This window comes from Oncorhynchus gorbuscha, linkage group LG22 (genome assembly GCF_021184085.1).
Source record: "Oncorhynchus gorbuscha isolate QuinsamMale2020 ecotype Even-year linkage group LG22, OgorEven_v1.0, whole genome shotgun sequence".
NCBI lineage: Eukaryota > Metazoa > Chordata > Actinopteri > Salmoniformes > Salmonidae > Oncorhynchus > Oncorhynchus gorbuscha.
Window position 1 is genome coordinate 36,394,167 of NC_060194.1, and position 18,992 is coordinate 36,413,158.

Genomic DNA, 18,992 nt, shown 5'->3' on the forward strand with positions numbered 1-18,992 from the left:
AGGACATCTATACTCCACGTTGGCATCAAACATCAAACATTCCATGACAACAGACACTCTAAATCACATTTTCTGTGGAACTGTCTTCAGAGACAAATGGAAATTCTTTGCAATGAAAAACTCTTTGAATAACAACTAATAACAACCCCCCCCTCCAGAGGACCTGTTGCCATTTGGTTTCCCCAGCATTGACATGGGTCCTCAGCTGAAGGTGGTAGAGAGGACCAGGACGGCCACCATGCTGTGTGCTGCCAGTGGCATCCCTGACCCAGAGATCTCCTGGTTCAAAGACTTCCTCCCTATAGAGCCCAGCTCCAGCCAGGGACGCATTAAACAGCTGCGCTCAGGTAAGACAAATGGGAGTTCTTGTGTTTCTTTACTGATACATCCTCATTTTATTAAAACCTCCCCCCCTTTAAATATCCACTATATTACATACTTACTTTGCACTCTACCCCACGATACAAAACAACACAACACCACACATCACAATAACCAAAACCTCACCACTTATACAACCGTATATCTTCCCCAGCTGTACAGACGGCACTCTCCGACACACCATATCTCCTGAAACATCTCCACACTCAAATTCTACCCAGAGGCGCACTGAGATCATCCCATTAAATAATAGTAAAGGGTCTGTTACCCCCCCATCTTTGACCCTGTTCCTCCTTGTTAGCCAAGTAGCAAACGTTGTCTGAGAAATCAGATATTTCAACAACACACATTTGGCCTTTTCCTTATTTGAATACCTGTACTCCACGATAAACATCCCAACAGTAAGACCCACCCCCAACCTCTCACACAGACATTCCAATAGTAAGACCCACTCCCAACCTCTCACACAGACATTCCAACAGTAAGACCCACCCCCAACCTCTCACACAGACATTCCAACAGTAAGACCCACCCCCAACCTCTCACACAGACATTCCAACAGTAAGACCCACCCCCAACCTCTCACACAGACATTCCAACAGTAAGACCCACCCCCAACCTCTCACACAGACATTCCAACAGTAAGACCCACCCCAACCTCTCACACAGACATTCCAACAGTAAGACCCACCCCCAACCTCTCACACAGACATTCCAGCAGTAAGACCCAACCCCAGCCTCTCACACAGACATTCCAACAGTAAGACCCACCCCCAACCTCTCACACAGACATTCCAACAGTAAGACCCACCCCCAACCTCTCACACAGACATTCCAGCAGTAAGACCCAACCCCAACCTCTCACACAGACATTCCAACAGTAAGACCAACCCCCAACCTCTCACACAGACATCCCAACAGTAAGATCCACCCCCAACCTCTCACACAGACATTCCAACAGTAAGACCCACCCCCAACCTCTCACACAGACATCCCAACAGTAAGACCCACCCCCAACCTCTCACACAGACATTCCAACAGTAAGACCCACCCCCAACCTCTCACACAGACATTCCAACAGTAAGACCCAACCCCAACCTCTCACACAGACATTCCAACAGTAAGACCCACCCCCAACCTCTCACACAGACATTCCAACAGTAAGACCAACCCCCAACCTCTCACACAGACATCCCAACAGTAAGACCCACCCCAACCTCCCAACCCGCAACAAAGTTTCTCCCTGCATGCGATCACTGAGTCCAAGGTGCTAAAGGACCTCCTTAAACCAAAAAAACATCTGGGTCAGATGGTTTAGACCCTTTCTTCTTTAAGGTTGCTGCCGCTATCATCTCCAAGCTTATCTCTGACCTTTTTAACCTAGCTCTCCTTTCTGGGGAGATTCCCAATGCTTGGAAGGCAGCCACGGTTCGTCCTTTATTTAAAGGGGGAGATCAAGCTGATGCTAACTGTTATTGGCCTATTTCTATTTTTCCCTGTTTATCAAAAGTGTTGGAAAAACTTGTCAATAACCAACTGACTGGCTTTCTTGATGTCTATAGTAATCTCTCTGATATGCAATCTGGTTTCCGCTCAGGTTATGGATGTGTCACTGCAACCTTAAAGGTGCTCAATGATGTCACCATTGCCCTTGATTCTAAGCAATATTGTGCTGCTATTTCTATTGACTTGGCCAAAGCTTTTGATACAGTAGACCAGTCAGAAAATCTGCTGTCTCAGTCACTGCCTGTCACCAAGGGAGTGCCCCAAGGCTCGATCCTAGGCCCCATGCTCTTTTCAATTTACTTCAACAACATAGCTCAGGCAGTAGGAAGCTCTCCCATCCATTTATATGCAGATGATACAGTCTTATACTCAGTGTCCAAAAAGATTTCTCTACCCTTAACCTTGTTCCCAACACCTCCAAAACAAAGGTCATGTGGTTTGGCAATAAGAATGCCCCTCTTCCTACAACTGTTATTACTACCTCTGAGGGTTTAGAGCTTGAGCTTCATACAAGTACTTGGGAGTACGGCTAGATGGTACACTGTCCTTCTCTCAGCGCATATCAAAGCTGCAGGCTAAAGTTAAATCTAGACCTGGTTTCCTCTATCGTAATCACTCCTCTTTCACCCCAGCTGCCAAACTAACCCTGATTCAGATTAGCATCCACCCCATGCTAGATTACGGAGACTTCATTTATAGATTGGCAGGTAAGGGTGCTCTTGAGCGGCTAGATGTTCTTTACCTTTCGGCCATCAGATTTGCCACCAATGCTCCTTAGAGGACACATCACTGCACTCTATACTCCTCTGTAAACTGGTCATCTCTGTATACCCATCGGAAGACCCACTGGGTGATGCTTATTTATAAAACCCTCTTAGGCCTCACTCCCCCCTATCTTAGATATCTACTGCAGCCCACATCCTCCACATACAACACCCATTCTCCCAGTCACATTCTGTTAAAGGTCCCCAAAGCACACACAAACACTCAAACTGGACAGTTTTATCTAAATATCTTCATTCAAAGACTCAATCATGGACACTCTTACTGACAGTTGTCTGCTTTGCATGATGTATTATTGCCTCTACCTTCTTGCCCTTTGTGTTGTTGTCTGTGCCCAATAATGTTTGTATAATGTTTTGTGCTGCTACCATGTTGTGTTTCTACCATGTTGTTATGTTGTGTTGCTGTGTTGTCATGTGTTGCTGCCTTGCTATGTTGTAGTCTTAGGTCTCTCTTCATGTAGTGTTGTCACAATTGTTGTGATGTGTGTTTTGTCTTGTATTTATGTTGTATTTATTTTTTATTTTAATCCCAGGCCCCCATCCCCGCAGGAGGCCTTTTGCCTTTTGGTAGGTAGGCCACCATTGTAAATAAGAGTTTGTTCTTAACTGACTTGCCTAGTTAAGTAAAGGTTAAATAAATAAAATACATTTGTGTACGGACAACCTCAGCCAGTGATGGCCCGACCAGAAGAATTCAACCAGCTTGCAGGGGGGAGGTGTGTGGCCTAGTTCACCTTAGCTGACCAAGCTCCCTCGTACAACTTCAAACTAGTCTCTAGTGCCTGCATATCTCGCCCATCCCTGACCATCACAGAAATGTAATCTGCATACGCTGACACTCCCTGCAGTCTCCTGTGTATGAGGCCAAAAACAGGCTCAATGGCTCGTGTATATAACTGCCCCGATTGAGGGCATCCTTGTCTAATGCCCCACCTCACCCAGACTAGCCTACTGAGAACCCCACCCTGCCTTGACCATACATGACGCCCCACTATACAACATCTTCACATAGGCCAAAAACATTTCCCCAAACACCGACATCACATTTAACAGATACTCATGGTCCACGCTATCAAATGCCTTCTCTTGGTCGAAAGAGACATGTCCAAAGTTCACATTAGAACCTCTCGACAAGTCCAACTCGCCCCTGACTAAGAACATGTGTTCCGTGATTGAGCGTCCCAGTACACAACATGTCTGGTTCTTGTGTACTATAGAGTCCAGATGAGACTTCCATCTGTTAGCAAGGACCTTGGCAAATATCTTGTAGTCTGCACAGAGCAATGCCACAGGGCTCCAGTTCTTAAGATCATGTAGTCCTCTTTTTTGGTCAGGAGAGTCAGAACTGCCTGACGGCAGCATATCGGCAACTATCCTACCCCGACGCACTCACGCAACAAGCAAAAGAAGTCCAGTCGAATTAGAATTTTTAAAATAAAACTCCACTGGGAGTCCATCGACCCCCGGTGCATGGCTGGGGAACATCTGGGTTATGGCCTCTGTCAGTTCAAGGGACAACAGGGGAATGTCCATTTCATCCCTCTGTGCCAGATAGAGCTTAGGGAGTCCTGCAAACAAAACCTGAGCACACATAGGATCACACAGTTCTGCCCTATACAACTCAGTATAAAACTCCCCAGTCCACTCCTGCATCTCCCCCACCACAGAGGTCACCCACCCATCAGACAGCCGTAGACAATGCAATGCTTCACCACTCTGTCTTTCCAAACCAAAGAAGAAGGAGATGGGTGCATCCATCTCCTTGAGCATGGAGAACCTAGCTCTTACAAGTGCTCCCTTTGCTTTAACCTGGAAAAAGTAAATTAGCCTGGAGGCCTACATTGCCTTGCCCCACCAGCTCTACCGTCAACTCACACTGATTCTACGCTCGAGTTCCCCACAATACTATTCTAGCCTCTGAGGATGAGAGAGCTGTATACTGTTGACAGAAAAGCAGAATTTTGGCTTTTCCCACATCCCACCATTGACTCAGAGACTCATATTCCTCTCTTCGCTGCCCCCACCTTTCCCAAAAAGTCTGGAAACCTGAGCAAAAAGTGACAACTTCTAAGAACGTTACATTAAACTTCCAACAGGATGCCTGCCGAGGTCCTGGTGAAATAGACAGCCGAGCCATGGTTATGTGGTGATCTGAAAAACCCACCGGGAGAATGGTAGCACCCAACAGTTTATTGTTCTGATTCCTAGACATGTAAAACTGATAGAGTCAGGCTGTACTCACTCTAGCCCCAAAGATCTTCACCCATGTATACTGACATGTGTTGGGATGTCTAGTTCTCCAAACATCCACAAGGTCAAACTGCTTAATGATGTCCCTTTAACTTTCGTTAAATCCATCGTACAGTTCCAGTCCCCGCCGACCACCGGCGTCTCCTCAGGCGCTACCCGTGAGAGTTCCTGTCTAAGACACCCAAACAGACAACCCCTCTCCCTCCCTGTGTTAGGGGCATACACATTTATAAGGACAAAACCCCAGTTGTTAATTTCTGCTCTTACTACAAGCAGTCTACCCCTACACACCTCCTTTGTCTTGTATTTTCATCTACAAGTGGATTATGTGGTTTGAATAATTCTTATATCAGATGTACAGTGGGGCAAAAAAGTATTTAGTCAGCCACCAATTGTGCAAGTTCTCCCACATAAAAAGATGAGAGAGGCCTGTAATTTTCATCATAGATACACTTCAACTATGACAGACAAAATGAGAAAAGAAATCCAGAAAATCACATTGTAGGATTTTTTAATAAATTTATTTGGAAATTATGGTGGTAAATAAGTATTTGGTCACCTACAAACAAGCAAGATTTCTGTCTGGCTCTCACAGACCTGTAACTTCTTCTTTAAGAGGCTCCTCTGTCCTCCAATCGTTACCTGTATTAATGGCACCTGTTTGAACTTATCAGTATAAAATACACCTGTCCACAACCTCAAACAGTCACACTCCAAACTGCACTATGGCCAAGACCAAAGAGCTGTCAAAGGACACCAGAAACAAAATTGTAGACCTGCACCAGGCTGGGAAGACTGAATCTGCAATAGGTAAGCAGCTTGGTTTGAAGAAATCAACTGTGGGACCAATTATTAGGAAATGGAAGAAATACAAGACCACTGATAATCTCCCTCGATCTGGGGTGCCACGCAAGATCTCACCCCGTGGGTTCAAAATGATCACAAGAACGGTGAGAAAAATCCCAGAACCACACGGGGGGACCTAGTGAATGACCTGCAGAGAGCTGGGACCAAAGTAACAAAGCCTACCATCAGTAACACACTATGCCTCCAGGGACTCAAATCCTGCAGTGCCAGACGTGTCCCCCTGCTTAAGCCAGTACATGTCCAGGCCCATCTGAAGTTTGCTAGAGAGCATTTGGATGATCCAGAAGAAGATTGGGAGAATGTTATATGGTCAGATGAAACCAAAATATAACTTTTTGGTAAAAACTCAACTTGTCGTGTTTGGAGGACAAAGAATGCTGAGTTGCATCCAAAGAACACCATACCTACTGTGAAGCATGGGGGTGGAAACCTCATGCTTTGGGGCTGTTTTTCTGCAAAGGGACAAGAACGACTGATCTGTGTAAAGGAAAGAATGAATGGGGCCATGTATCGTGAGATTTTGAGTGAAAACCTCCTTCCATCAGCAAGGGCATTGAAGACGACAATGATCCCAAACACACCGCCCGGGCAACGAAGGAATGGCTTCGTAAGAAGCATTTCAAGGTCCTGGAGTGGCCTAGCCAGTCTCCAGATCTCAACCCCATAGAAAATCTTTGGAGGGAGTTGAAAGTCCGTGATGCCAAGCAACAGCCCCAAAACATCACTGCTCTAGAGGTGATCTGCATGGAGCAATGGGCCAGAATACCAGCAACAGTGTGCGAAAACCTTGTGAAGACTTACAGAAAACATTTGACCTCTGTCATTGCCAACAAAGGCAAGAACAAATTATTGAGATAAACTTTTGTTATTGACCAAATACTTATTTTCCACCATATTTTGCAAATAAATTCATTACAAAATCCTATAATGTGATTTTCTTGATGAAAATTACAGGCCTCTCTCATCTTTTTAAGTGGGAGAACTTACACAATTGGTGGCTGACTAAATAATTTTTTGCCCCACAGTATATACAGTATGAACATATACACAGAACATACAGTACGTGAACAATTCAAAATGACAAATAAACCCTAATCCAATACTCTTGATATAAGAAACACATTAGAATGACCTTGAATATCCCTGATGGGTCCCTGATGGGACCACACAACAACATGATGGCAGTGCGGTGCCACATGGAGAACGTGCTCCATGCGTACTGTATCTAAACAAAACTACTGCTTTGTTTTCTTTTTGTTCCTCTCTATAATCTTCAACAGCTTTTGGTAAGTATTACTCTTACCCTAGCCATGCCCAAACCCTTAGGATATGTCCATAAGACTACAGTCACTCCAACATTAAAGCAGTGTTCCCCAAATGGTGGTTCAGGACTAATTGGTGTCCCACCGCAAGTTCCTTTTTGATTGTAGGTCACAGTTAAGGACTGGACTGTGACTAGAAACATGATTTTTGTTTATTTGGATGGTCACAAGTCAAACAACTTTTGGGACCACTGCATTAAATTTCCTTTAAGATACTGAGTGAGTCCCTCTACAGTTCCTTTCTGTCTAGCTGGTCCCTCTCCTTGCTAGGCTCAGAGTGTCTCCATATACGCAAACACACACGCGCACACACACACACAAAAACACACACATCCATCCATCATCTCCCTGAAAGGGGTATAGTGATGCATATGGTCCAAGAGTCATATTCTTCAAAAAATGGCGTCTATTTTCTACAGCCATCTGTTGTGTAGATCCTTCCAGCCATATGCATTAGGAGACTTCTGTAGGCCAATCCTCCTCATTAAATTGGGATTGAGGCTTGCAGAATTACCCCTAATGTATAACTTGGGATTCACACAACAGATGGTGTGCAATATGGACTCAGTTTGACATTACACCACGTTTGACATGTGAAATTGCCCGACAAATGTTGGATTTGAGTTAACTATCCCTTGGGTTAGTGATGATGGACTGACATCTCTCCTATTCAATTTTGGGCGGGGACACACACACACACACACACACTAAAAGCACATGATCAACTCCAAAAAATCTGGACTCTACCACCCAACTAGATCAGGAGCAGGTCTTTGAACCAAGCAATCTCATTCAGGGCCAGTCAGTCATTCACAACTGTCTGTGGTTGATTTTCCTGTTTTCCCCACCCTGGTTTCCTATATACCTTACCATTGTCTACAACTTGAATTTGTGTGTGTGTGTGTGTGTGTGTGTGTGTGTGTGTGTGTGTGTGTGTGTGTGTGTGTGTGTGTGTGTGTGTGTGTGTGTGTGTGTGTGTGTGTGTGTGTGTGTGTGTGTGTGTGTGTGTGTGTGTGTGTGTGTGTCCATCCGTGTTTGTCTGCGTCTATGAGCATGTGTCTGTGTTTCATGTGTTGTCTCAAGGAGAGTGTGTTTTAATGCTGTAGGGTACTCTCTCTACCTCCCTCTCTTTTCCTTCCCCATGTGAAAAAAGACTACAGTTTACTATAGAATACTACAGTACTTACTATAGAATTCTGTAGTAAACTCTAGTATACTGTAGAATACTATACTACACACTGTAGTATCCTTCGATCAAGTGTAGTACTTACTATAGAATGTTGTAGTATACTGTAGAATACTATAGTAAACACTATATTTTTCTCAGAAAAAAAAGCACTGTCGTAAATACAGTGATGCATTGTATTTATTTATTGTCCGCAAAAACACTACAGACTGCAAAAGCACAACACTTTTTTTCATCCCAATTTCATGATATACAATTGGTAGTTACAGTCTAGACCATCGCTGCAACTCCCATACAGACTCGGGAAAGGAAAGGTCGAGAGCCGTGCATCCTCCGAAATAGGACCCCACACTGCTTCTTAACACAATGCTCGCTTAACCCAGAAGCCATCTGAACCAATGTGTCGGAGGAAACACTGTACACCTGGCGACCGTGTCAACATGCAGGCGCCCGGCCCGCCACAGGAGTTGCTAGAGCGCGATAGGACAAGGACATCCCGGCCGGCCAAACCCTCCCCTAACCCAGACGACGCTGGGCCAATTGTGTGCCGCCTCATGGGTCTCCCATGGCGGCCGGCTACGACACAGCCTGGGATCGAACCAGGATCTGTAGTGACACAGCTAGCACTGCGATACAGTGCCTTAGACCGATGCACCACTCGGGAGGCCACAACACTACACTTTTTTAGCTATAGTAAACACTACAGTATTTAATTTGCATATACTCTGCCCATTCCGTCCCCCATATCCCAGTTTGTACCAGCCAAGTGAGAAACCTACATGATCATATATTGTGTTCCATACAGATTATACGTTCAGAACACAGTCCTACCTACCTACAGATTATACATTCAGAACCCAGTCCTACCTACCTACAGATTATACGTTCAGAACACAGTCCTACCTACCTACAGATTATACGTTCAGAACACAGTCCTACCTACCTACAAATTATACATCAGAACACAGTCCTACCTACCTACAGATTATCAGAACACAGTCCTACCTACCTACAATTATACATTCAGAACACAGTCCTACCTACCTACAGATTATACGTTCAGAACACAGTCCTACCTACCTACAAATTATACATTCAGAACACAGTCCTACCTACCTACAGATTATACATTCAGAACACAGTCCTACCTACCTACAAGATTATACATTCAGAACACAGTCCTACCTACCTACAGATTATACGTTCAGAACACAGTCCTACCTACCCAGATTACAGAACACAGTCCTACCTACAGATTTCAGAACACAGTCCTACCTACCTACAGATTATACATTCAGAACACAGTCCTACCTACCTACAGATTATACATTCAGAACACAGTCCTACCTACCTACAGATTATACAGATTATTCAGAACACAGTCCTACCTACCTACAGATTATACATTCAGAACACAGTCCTACCTACCTACAGATTATACATTCAGAACACAGTCCTACCTACCTACAGATTATACATTCAGAACACAGTCCTACCTACCTACAGATTATAGTCCTACCTACCTACAGATTATATGCGTTCAGAACACAGTCCTACCTACCTACAGATTATACATTCAGAACACAGTCCTACCTACCTACAGATTATACATTCAGAACACAGTCCTACCTACCTACAGATTATACATTCAGAACACAGTCCTACCTACCTACAGAACACAGTCCTACCTACCTACAGATTATACATTCAGAACACAGTCCTACCTACCTACAGATTATACATTCAGAACACAGTCCTACCTACCTACAGATTATACATTCAGAACACAGTCCTACCTACCTACAGATTATACATTCAGAACACAGTCCTACCTACCTACAGATTATACATTCAGAACACAGTCCTACCTACCTACAGATTATACATTCAGAACACAGTCCTACCTACCTACAGATTATACGTTCAGAACACAGTCCTACCTACCTACAGATTATACATTCAGAACACAGTCCTACCTACCTACAGATTATACATTCAGAACACAGTCCTACCTACCTACAGTCCTACCTACCTTGTAATTAGTACAATATACTACAATCTGCAAAAAAACTACATTAATTACTATAATATATACTACAGTTTTCTTTTACTACAGTATTTATTTTATCAAATCAAATGTTATTGGTCACGTACATATGTTTTGCAGATGTTATCGCAGGTGCAGCGAAATGCTTGTGTTTCTAACTCCAACTGTGCAGTATTACCTAACAATACAAAATAACACACAAAAATTATGAAATGAATTAAGAAATATCAGGACGAGCAATGTCAGAGGCTGAATATAAACATATATCTATATATGTGACCGACCACCTCGATTGGGCTCAATTCTGTCCTATGTAGCGGAATCTGAAATTGTGTTTTTTTACATTGGATTAAAGCGAAGACTCAGAGCTACAAAATTGAGGAACAATAGAAAATATTTCTGCTTTGAAAGTTGATAAACTTGTAACGCCGCTTTTAGAAAATGGCCCGTGATCGTTTTGGTACACATACTGGACAGCTCTTCTTTGTCTACACCCATTCAGCCTCGTTCACACCCTCTTAAGCCTTTTCCCCACCCATCTCCTTAACGCTTGAGGCCATGTGAGGCGATGTGGTAACAGAGTGAATACGGTAGTGTAATAAACAACCAAATATTTCAAGACTAAAAGTGGTGAAAGTAGTAGCAAAAAGTAGTAGTAATAATACAAATTATGTAGTCCTTGGCCTATATCCTAATCTGATTTTGGTGCAGGTCATGTTTTTCTTCAAATTACCGTCTCTGGTAAACACACACTATATCAAATAAAATCTATGTTTGTTTGTAACATGCACAAGATACAGAAGATCTAAACGTAGTGTTGTGTTGTGATTGGCTGGGTCTAGTAGTGTTGTGTTGTGATAGGCCGGGTCTAGTAGTGTTGTGTTGTGATGGGCAGGGTCTAGTAGTGTTGTGTTGTGATAGGCAGGGTCTAGTAGTGTTGTGTTGTGATAGGCTGGGTCTAGTAGTGTTGTGTTGTGATAGGCAGGGTCTAGTAGTGTTGTGTTGTGATAGGCAGGGTCTAGTAGTGTTGTGTTGTGATGGGCAGGGTCTAGTAGTGTTGTGTTGTGATAGGCAGGGTCTAGTAGTGTTGTGTTGTGATAAGCAGGGTCTAGTAGTGTTGTGTTGTGATGGGCAGGGTCTAGTAGTGTTGTGTTGTGATAGGCCGGGTCTAGTAGTGTTGTGTTGTGATGGGCAGGGTCTAGTAGTGTTGTGTTGTGATAGGCCGGGTCTAGTAGTGTTGTGTTGTGATAGGCTGGGTCTAGTAGTGTTGTGTTGTGATAGGCTGGGTCTAGTAGTGTTGTGTTGTGATGGGCAGGGTCTAGTAGTGTTGTGTTGTGATAGGCAGGGTCTAGTAGTGTTGTGTTGTGATAGGCCGGGTCTAGTAGTGTTGTGTTGTGATAGGCTGGGTCTAGTAGTGTTGTGTTGTGATAGGCCGGGTCTAGTAGTGTTGTGTTGTGATAGGCCGGGTCTAGTAGTGTTGTGTTGTGATAGGCTGGGTCTAGTAGTGTTGTGTTGTGATAGGCAGGGTCTAGTAGTGTTGTGTTGTGATGGGCAGGGTCTAGTAGTGCTGTGTTGTGATAGGCCGGGTCTAGTAGTGTTGTGTTGTGATAGGCTGGGTCTAGTAGTGTTGTGTTGTGATAGGCAGGGTCTAGTAGTGTTGTGTTGTGATGGGCTGGGTCTAGTAGTGTTGTGTTGTGATAGGCAGGGTCTAGTAGTGTTGTGTTGTGATAGGCAGGGTCTAGTAGTGTTGTGTTGTGATGGGCAGGGTCTAGTAGTGTTGTGTTGTGATGGGCTGGGTCTAGTAGTGCTGTGTTGTGATAGGCTGGGTCTAGTAGTGTTGTGTTGTGATGGGCAGGGTCTAGTAGTGTTGTGTTGTGATGGGCTGGGTCTAGTAGTGCTGTGTTGTGATAGGCTGGGTCTAGTAGTGTTGTGTTGTGATGGGCCGGGTCTAGTAGTGTTGTGTTGTGATAGGCAGGGTCTAGTAGTGTTGTGTTGTGATGGGCTGGGTCTAGTAGTGTTGTGTTGTGATAGGCTGGGTCTAGTAGTGCTGTGTTGTGATAGGCTGGGTCTAGTAGTGTTGTGTTGTGATGGGCTGGGTCTAGTAGTGTTGTGTTGTGATAGGCAGGGTCTAGTAGTGTTGTGTTGTGATAGGCTGGGTCTAGTAGTGTTGTGTTGTGATGGGCAGGGTCTAGTAGTGTTGTGTTGTGATAGGCAGGGTCTAGTAGTGTTGTGTTGTGATAGGCAGGGTCTAGTAGTGTTGTGTTGTGATAGGCTGGGTCTAGTAGTGTTGTGTTGTGATAGGCAGGGTCTAGTAGTGTTGTGTTGTGATAGGCAGGGTCTAGTAGTGTTGTGTTGTGATGGGCAGGGTCTAGTAGTGTTGTGTTGTGATAGGCAGGGTCTAGTAGTGTTGTGTTGTGATAGGCAGGGTCTAGTAGTGTTGTGTTGTGATGGGCAGGGTCTAGTAGTGTTGTGTTGTGATGGGCGGGTCTAGTAGTGTTGTGTTGTGATAGGCCGGGTCTAGTAGTGTTGTAGGGCAGGTCTAGTAGTGTTGTGTTGTGATAGGCTGGGTCTAGTAGTGTTGTGTTGTGATAGGCTGGGTCTAGTAGTGTTGTGTTGTGATAGGCCGGGTCTAGTAGTGTTGTGTTGTGATAGGCCGGGTCTAGTAGTGCTGTGTTGTGATTGGCTGGGTCTAGTAGTGTTGTGTTGTGATAGGCTGGGTCTAGTAGTGTTGTGTTGTGATAGGCTAGTAGTGGGTCTAGTAGTGTTGTGTTGTGATAGGCTGGGTCTAGTAGTGTTGTGTTGTGATGGGCAGGGTCTAGTAGTGTTGTGTTGTGATAGGCGGGTCTAGTAGTGTTGTGTTGTGATAGGCTGGGTCTAGTAGTGTTGTGTTGTGATAGGCTGGGTCTAGTAGTGTTGTGTTGTGATGGGCAGGGTCTAGTAGTGTTGTGTTGTGATAGGCGGGTCTAGTAGTGTTGTGTTGTGATAGGCTGGGTCTAGTAGTGTTGTGTTGTGATAGGCAGGGTCTAGTAGTGTTGTGTTGTGATAGGCCGGGTCTAGTAGTGTTGTGTTGTGATAGGCTGGGTCTAGTAGTGTTGTGTTGTGATGGGCAGGGTCTAGTAGTGTTGTGTTGTGATAGGCCGGGTCTAGTAGTGTTGTGTTGTGATAGGCCGGGTCTAGTAGTGTTGTGTTGTGATAGGCAGGGTCTAGTAGTGTTGTGTTGTGATAGGCTGGGTCTAGTAGTGTTGTGTTGTGATAGGCCGGGTCTAGTAGTGTTGTGTTGTGATAGGCAGGGTCTAGTAGTGTTGTGTTGTGATAGGCAGGGTCTAGTAGTGTTGTGTTGTGATAGGCCGGGTCTAGTAGTGTTGTGTTGTGATGGGCAGGGTCTAGTAGTGTTGTGTTGTGATAGGCCGGGTCTAGTAGTGTTGTGTTGTGATGGGCAGGGTCTAGTAGTGTTGTGTTGTGATGGGCAGGGTCTAGTAGTGTTGTGTTGTGATAGGCGGGTCTAGTAGTGTTGTGTTGTGATAGGCGGGTCTAGTAGTGTTGTGTTGTGATAGGCCGGGTCTAGTAGTGTTGTGTTGTGATAGGCAGGGTCTAGTAGTGTTGTGTTGTGATAGGCTGGGTCTAGTAGTGTTGTGTTGTGATAGGCCGGGTCTAGTAGTGTTGTGTTGTGATAGGCAGGGTCTAGTAGTGTTGTGTTGTGATAGGCCGGGTCTAGTAGTGTTGTGTTGTGATAGGCCGGGTCTAGTAGTGTTGTGTTGTGATAGGCTGGGTCTAGTAGTGTTGTGTTGTGATAGGCAGGGTCTAGTAGTGTTGTGTTGTGATGGGCAGGGTCTAGTAGTGTTGTGTTGTGATAGGGCAGGGTCTAGTAGTGTTGTGTTGTGATAGGCTGGGTCTAGTAGTGTTGTGTTGTGATAGGCAGGGTCTAGTAGTGTTGTGTTGTGATGGGCTGGGTCTAGTAGTGTTGTGTTGTGATAGGCAGGGTCTAGTAGTGTTGTGTTGTGATAGGCAGGGTCTAGTGGTGTTGTGTTGTGATGGGCAGGGTCTAGTAGTGTTGTGTTGTGATGGGCTGGGTCTAGTAGTGCTGTGTTGTGATAGGCTGGGTCTAGTAGTGTGTGTTGTGATGGGCAGGGTCTAGTAGTGTTGTGTTGTGATGGGCTGGGTCTAGTAGTGCTGTGTTGTGATAGGCTGGGTCTAGTAGTGTTGTGTTGTGATGGGCGGGTCTAGTAGTGTTGTGTTGTGATAGGCAGGGTCTAGTAGTGTTGTGTTGTGATGGGCTGGGTCTAGTAGTGTTGTGTTGTGATAGGCTGGGTCTAGTAGTGCTGTGTTGTGATAGGCTGGGTCTAGTAGTGTTGTGTTGTGATGGGCTGGGTCTAGTAGTGTTGTGTTGTGATAGGCAGGGTCTAGTAGTGCTGTGTTGTGATAGGCTGGGTCTAGTAGTGTTGTGTTGTGATGGGCAGGGTCTAGTAGTGTTGTGTTGTGATGGGCTGGGTCTAGTAGTGCTGTGTTGTGATAGGCTAGTAGTGGGTCTAGTAGTGTTGTGTTGTGATGGGCCGGGTCTAGTAGTGTTGTGTTGTGATAGGCAGGGTCTAGTAGTGTTGTGTTGTGATGGGCTGGGTCTAGTAGTGTTGTGTTGTGATAGGCTGGGTCTAGTAGTGCTGTGTTGTGATAGGCTGGGTCTAGTAGTGTTGTGTTGTGATGGGCTGGGTCTAGTAGTGTTGTGTTGTGATAGGCAGGGTCTAGTAGTGTTGTGTTGTGATAGGTCTAGTAGTGTTGTGTTGTGGGTCTAGTAGTGTTGTGTTGTGATAGGCAGGGTCTAGTAGTGTTGTGTTGTGATGGGCAGGGTCTAGTAGTGTTGTGTTGTGATAGGCAGGGTCTAGTAGTGTTGTGTTGTGATAGGCAGGGTCTAGTAGTGTTGTGTTGTGATAGGCAGGGTCTAGTAGTGTTGTGTTGTGATAGGCAGGGTCTAGTAGTGTTGTGTTGTGATAGGCAGGGTCTAGTAGTGTTGTGTTGTGATGGGCAGGGTCTAGTAGTGTTGTGTTGTGATAGGCAGGGTCTAGTAGTGTTGTGTTGTGATAGGCAGGGTCTAGTAGTGTTGTGTTGTGATGGGCAGGGTCTAGTAGTGTTGTGTTGTGATAGGCTGGGTCTAGTAGTGCTGTGTTGTGATAGGCTGGGTCTAGTAGTGTTGTGTTGTGATGGGCTGGGTCTAGTAGTGTTGTGTTGTGATGGGCTGGGTCTAGTAGTGTTGTGTTGTGATAGGCTGGGTCTAGTAGTGTTGTGTTGTGATGGGCTGGGTCTAGTAGTGTTGTGTTGTGATAGGCAGGGTCTAGTAGTGTTGTGTTGTGATGGGCTGGGTCTAGTAGTGTTGTGTTGTGATAGGCTGGGTCTAGTAGTGTGATAGGTGGGTCTAGTAGTGTTGTGTTGTGATAGGCTGGGTCTAGTAGTGTTGTGTTGTGATAGGCTGGGTCTAGTAGTGTTGTGTTGTGATAGGGCAGGGTCTAGTAGTGTTGTGTTGTGATGGGCAGGGTCTAGTAGTGTTGTGTTGTGATGGGCAGGGTCTAGTAGTGTTGTGTTGTGATAGGCCGGGTCTAGTAGTGTTGTGTTGTGATAGGCCGGGTCTAGTAGTGTTGTGTTGTGATAGGCCGGGTCTAGTAGTGTTGTGTTGTGATAGGCAGGGTCTAGTAGTGTTGTGTTGTGATAGGCTGGGTCTAGTAGTGTTGTGTTGTGATAGGCCGGGTCTAGTAGTGTTGTGTTGTGATAGGCAGGGTCTAGTAGTGTTGTGTTGTGATAGGCCGGGTCTAGTAGTGTTGTGTTGTGATAGGCTGGGTCTAGTAGTGTTGTGTTGTGATAGGCAGGGTCTAGTAGTGTTGTGTTGTGATGGGCAGGGTCTAGTAGTGCTGTGTTGTGATAGGCCGGGTCTAGTAGTGTTGTGTTGTGATAGGCTGGGTCTAGTAGTGTTGTGTTGTGATAGGCAGGGTCTAGTAGTGTTGTGTTGTGATGGGCTGGGTCTAGTAGTGTTGTGTTGTGATAGGCAGGGTCTAGTAGTGTTGTGTTGTGATAGGCAGGGTCTAGTAGTGTTGTGTTGTGATGGGCTGGGTCTAGTAGTGCTGTGTTGTGATAGGCTGGGTCTAGTAGTGTTGTGTTGTGATGGGCAGGGTCTAGTAGTGTTGTGTTGTGATGGGCTGGGTCTAGTAGTGCTGTGTTGTGATAGGCTGGGTCTAGTAGTGTTGTGTTGTGATAGGCAGGGTCTAGTAGTGTTGTGTTGTGATAGGCAGGGTCTAGTAGTGTTGTGTTGTGATGGGCTGGGTCTAGTAGTGTTGTGTTGTGATAGGCTGGGTCTAGTAGTGTTGTGTTGTGATAGGCTGGGTCTAGTAGTGTTGTGTTGTGATGGGCTGGGTCTAGTAGTGTTGTGTTGTGATAGGCAGGGTCTAGTAGTGCTGTGTTGTGATAGGCTGGGTCTAGTAGTGTTGTGTTGTGATGGGCAGGGTCTAGTAGTGTTGTGTTGTGATGGGCTGGGTCTAGTAGTGCTGTGTTGTGATAGGCTGGGTCTAGTAGTGTTGTGTTGTGATGGGCCGGGTCTAGTAGTGTTGTGTTGTGATAGGCAGGGTCTAGTAGTGTTGTGTTGTGATGGGCTGGGTCTAGTAGTGTTGTGTTGTGATAGGCTGGGTCTAGTAGTGCTGTGTTGTGATAGGCTGGGTCTAGTAGTGTTGTGTTGTGATGGGCTGGGTCTAGTAGTGTTGTGTTGTGATAGGCAGGGTCTAGTAGTGTTGTGTTGTGATAGGCCGGGTCTAGTAGTGTTGTGTTGTGATAGGCAGGGTCTAGTAGTGCTGTGTTGTGATAGGCTGGGTCTAGTAGTGTTGTGTTGTGATGGGCAGGGTCTAGTAGTGTTGTGTTGTGATGGGCTGGGTCTAGTAGTGCTGTGTTGTGATAGGCTGGGTCTAGTAGTGTTGTGTTGTGATGGGCCGGGTCTAGTAGTGTTGTGTTGTGATAGGCAGGGTCTAGTAGTGTTGTGTTGTGATGGGCTGGGTCTAGTAGTGTTGTGTTGTGATAGGCTGGGTCTAGTAGTGCTGTGTTGTGATAGGCTGGGTCTAGTAGTGTTGTGTTGTGATGGGCTGGTCTAGTAGTGTTGTGTTGTGATAGGCAGGGTCTAGTAGTGTTGTGTTGTGATAGGCGGGTCTAGTAGTGTTGTGTTGTGATAGGCAGGGTCTAGTAGTGTTGTGTTGTGATGGGCAGGGTCTAGTAGTGTTGTGTTGTGATAGGCAGGGTCTAGTAGTGTTGTGTTGTGATAGGCAGGGTCTAGTAGTGTTGTGTTGTGATGGGCTGGGTCTAGTAGTGTTGTGTTGTGATAGGCAGGGTCTAGTAGTGTTGTGTTGTGATAGGCAGGGTCTAGTAGTGTTGTGTTGTGATGGGCAGGGTCTAGTAGTGTTGTGTTGTGATAGGCAGGGTCTAGTAGTGTTGTGTTGTGATAGGCAGGGTCTAGTAGTGTTGTGTTGTGATGGGCAGGGTCTAGTAGTGTTGTGTTGTGATGGGCAGGGTCTAGTAGTTGTGTTGTGATAGGCAGGGTCTAGTAGTGTTGTGTTGTGATAGGCAGGGTCTAGTAGTGTTGTGTTGTGATGGGCTGGGTCTAGTAGTGTTGTGTTGTGATAGGCAGGGTCTAGTAGTGTTGTGTTGTGATAGGCTAGGGTCTAGTAGTGTTGTGTTGTGATAGGCAGGGTCTAGTAGTGTTGTGTTGTGATGGGCAGGGTCTAGTAGTGTTGTGTTGTGATAGGCAGGGTCTAGTAGTGTTGTGTTGTGATAGGCTGGGTCTAGTAGTGTTGTGTTGTGATAGGCTGGGTCTAGTAGTGTTGTGTTGTGATAGGCAGGGTCTAGTAGTGTTGTGTTGTGATAGGCTGGGTCTAGTAGTGTTGTGTTGTGATATGGGTCTAGTAGTGTTGTGGGTCTAGTAGTGTTGTGTTGTGATGGGCTGGGTCTAGTAGTGTTGTGTTGTGATAGGCTGGGTCTAGTAGTGTTGTGTTGTGATAGGCCGGGTCTAGTAGTGTTGTGTTGTGATAGGCAGGGTCTAGTAGTGTTGTGTTGTGATGGGCTGGGTCTAGTAGTGTTGTGTTGTGATAGGCTGGGTCTAGTAGTGTTGTGTTGTGATAGGCAGGGTCTAGTAGTGTTGTGTTGTGATGGGCAGGGTCTAGTAGTGTTGTGTTGTGATAGGCAGGGTCTAGTAGTGTTGTGTTGTGATAGGCAGGGTCTAGTAGTGTTGTGTTGTGATAGGCAGGGTCTAGTAGTGTTGTGTTGTGATAGGCAGGGTCTAGTAGTGTTGTGTTGTGATAGGCAGGGTCTAGTAGTGTTGTGTTGTGATAGGCAGGGTCTAGTAGTGTTGTGTTGTGATAGGCTGGGTCTAGTAGTGTTGTGTTGTGATAGGCAGGGTCTAGTAGTGTTGTGTTGTGATAGGCAGGGTCTAGTAGTGTTGTGTTGTGATAGGCAGGGTCTAGTAGTGTTGTGTTGTGATAGGCAGGGTCTAGTAGTGTTGTGTTGTGATGGGCTGGGTCTAGTAGTGTTGTGTTGTGATAGGCAGGGTCTAGTAGTGTTGTGTTGTGATAGGCAGGGTCTAGTAGTGTTGTGTTGTGATGGGCAGGGTCTAGTAGTGTTGTGTTGTGATG

General features: G+C 45.6%; 1 protein-coding gene across 11 annotated transcripts in view; it reads left to right on the plus strand.

Annotated features, from left to right (window-relative positions):
- The window catches only part of LOC124010182 (receptor-type tyrosine-protein phosphatase S-like), a 162,925-nt gene that overhangs the window by 56,177 nt on the left and 87,756 nt on the right, over window positions 1-18,992 (plus strand). For 7 of the 11 annotated variants that reach the window (XM_046322580.1, XM_046322575.1, XM_046322576.1 and 4 more), the window contains 2 exons: window positions 159-347; window positions 7,070-7,075. In XM_046322580.1, coding sequence (XP_046178536.1) covers window positions 159-347; window positions 7,070-7,075 — 195 coding nt within the window. The remainder of the gene's footprint in view (window positions 1-158; window positions 348-7,069; window positions 7,076-18,992) is intronic. The other 4 variants (XM_046322577.1, XM_046322582.1, XM_046322581.1 and 1 more) reach the window with 1 other exon arrangement.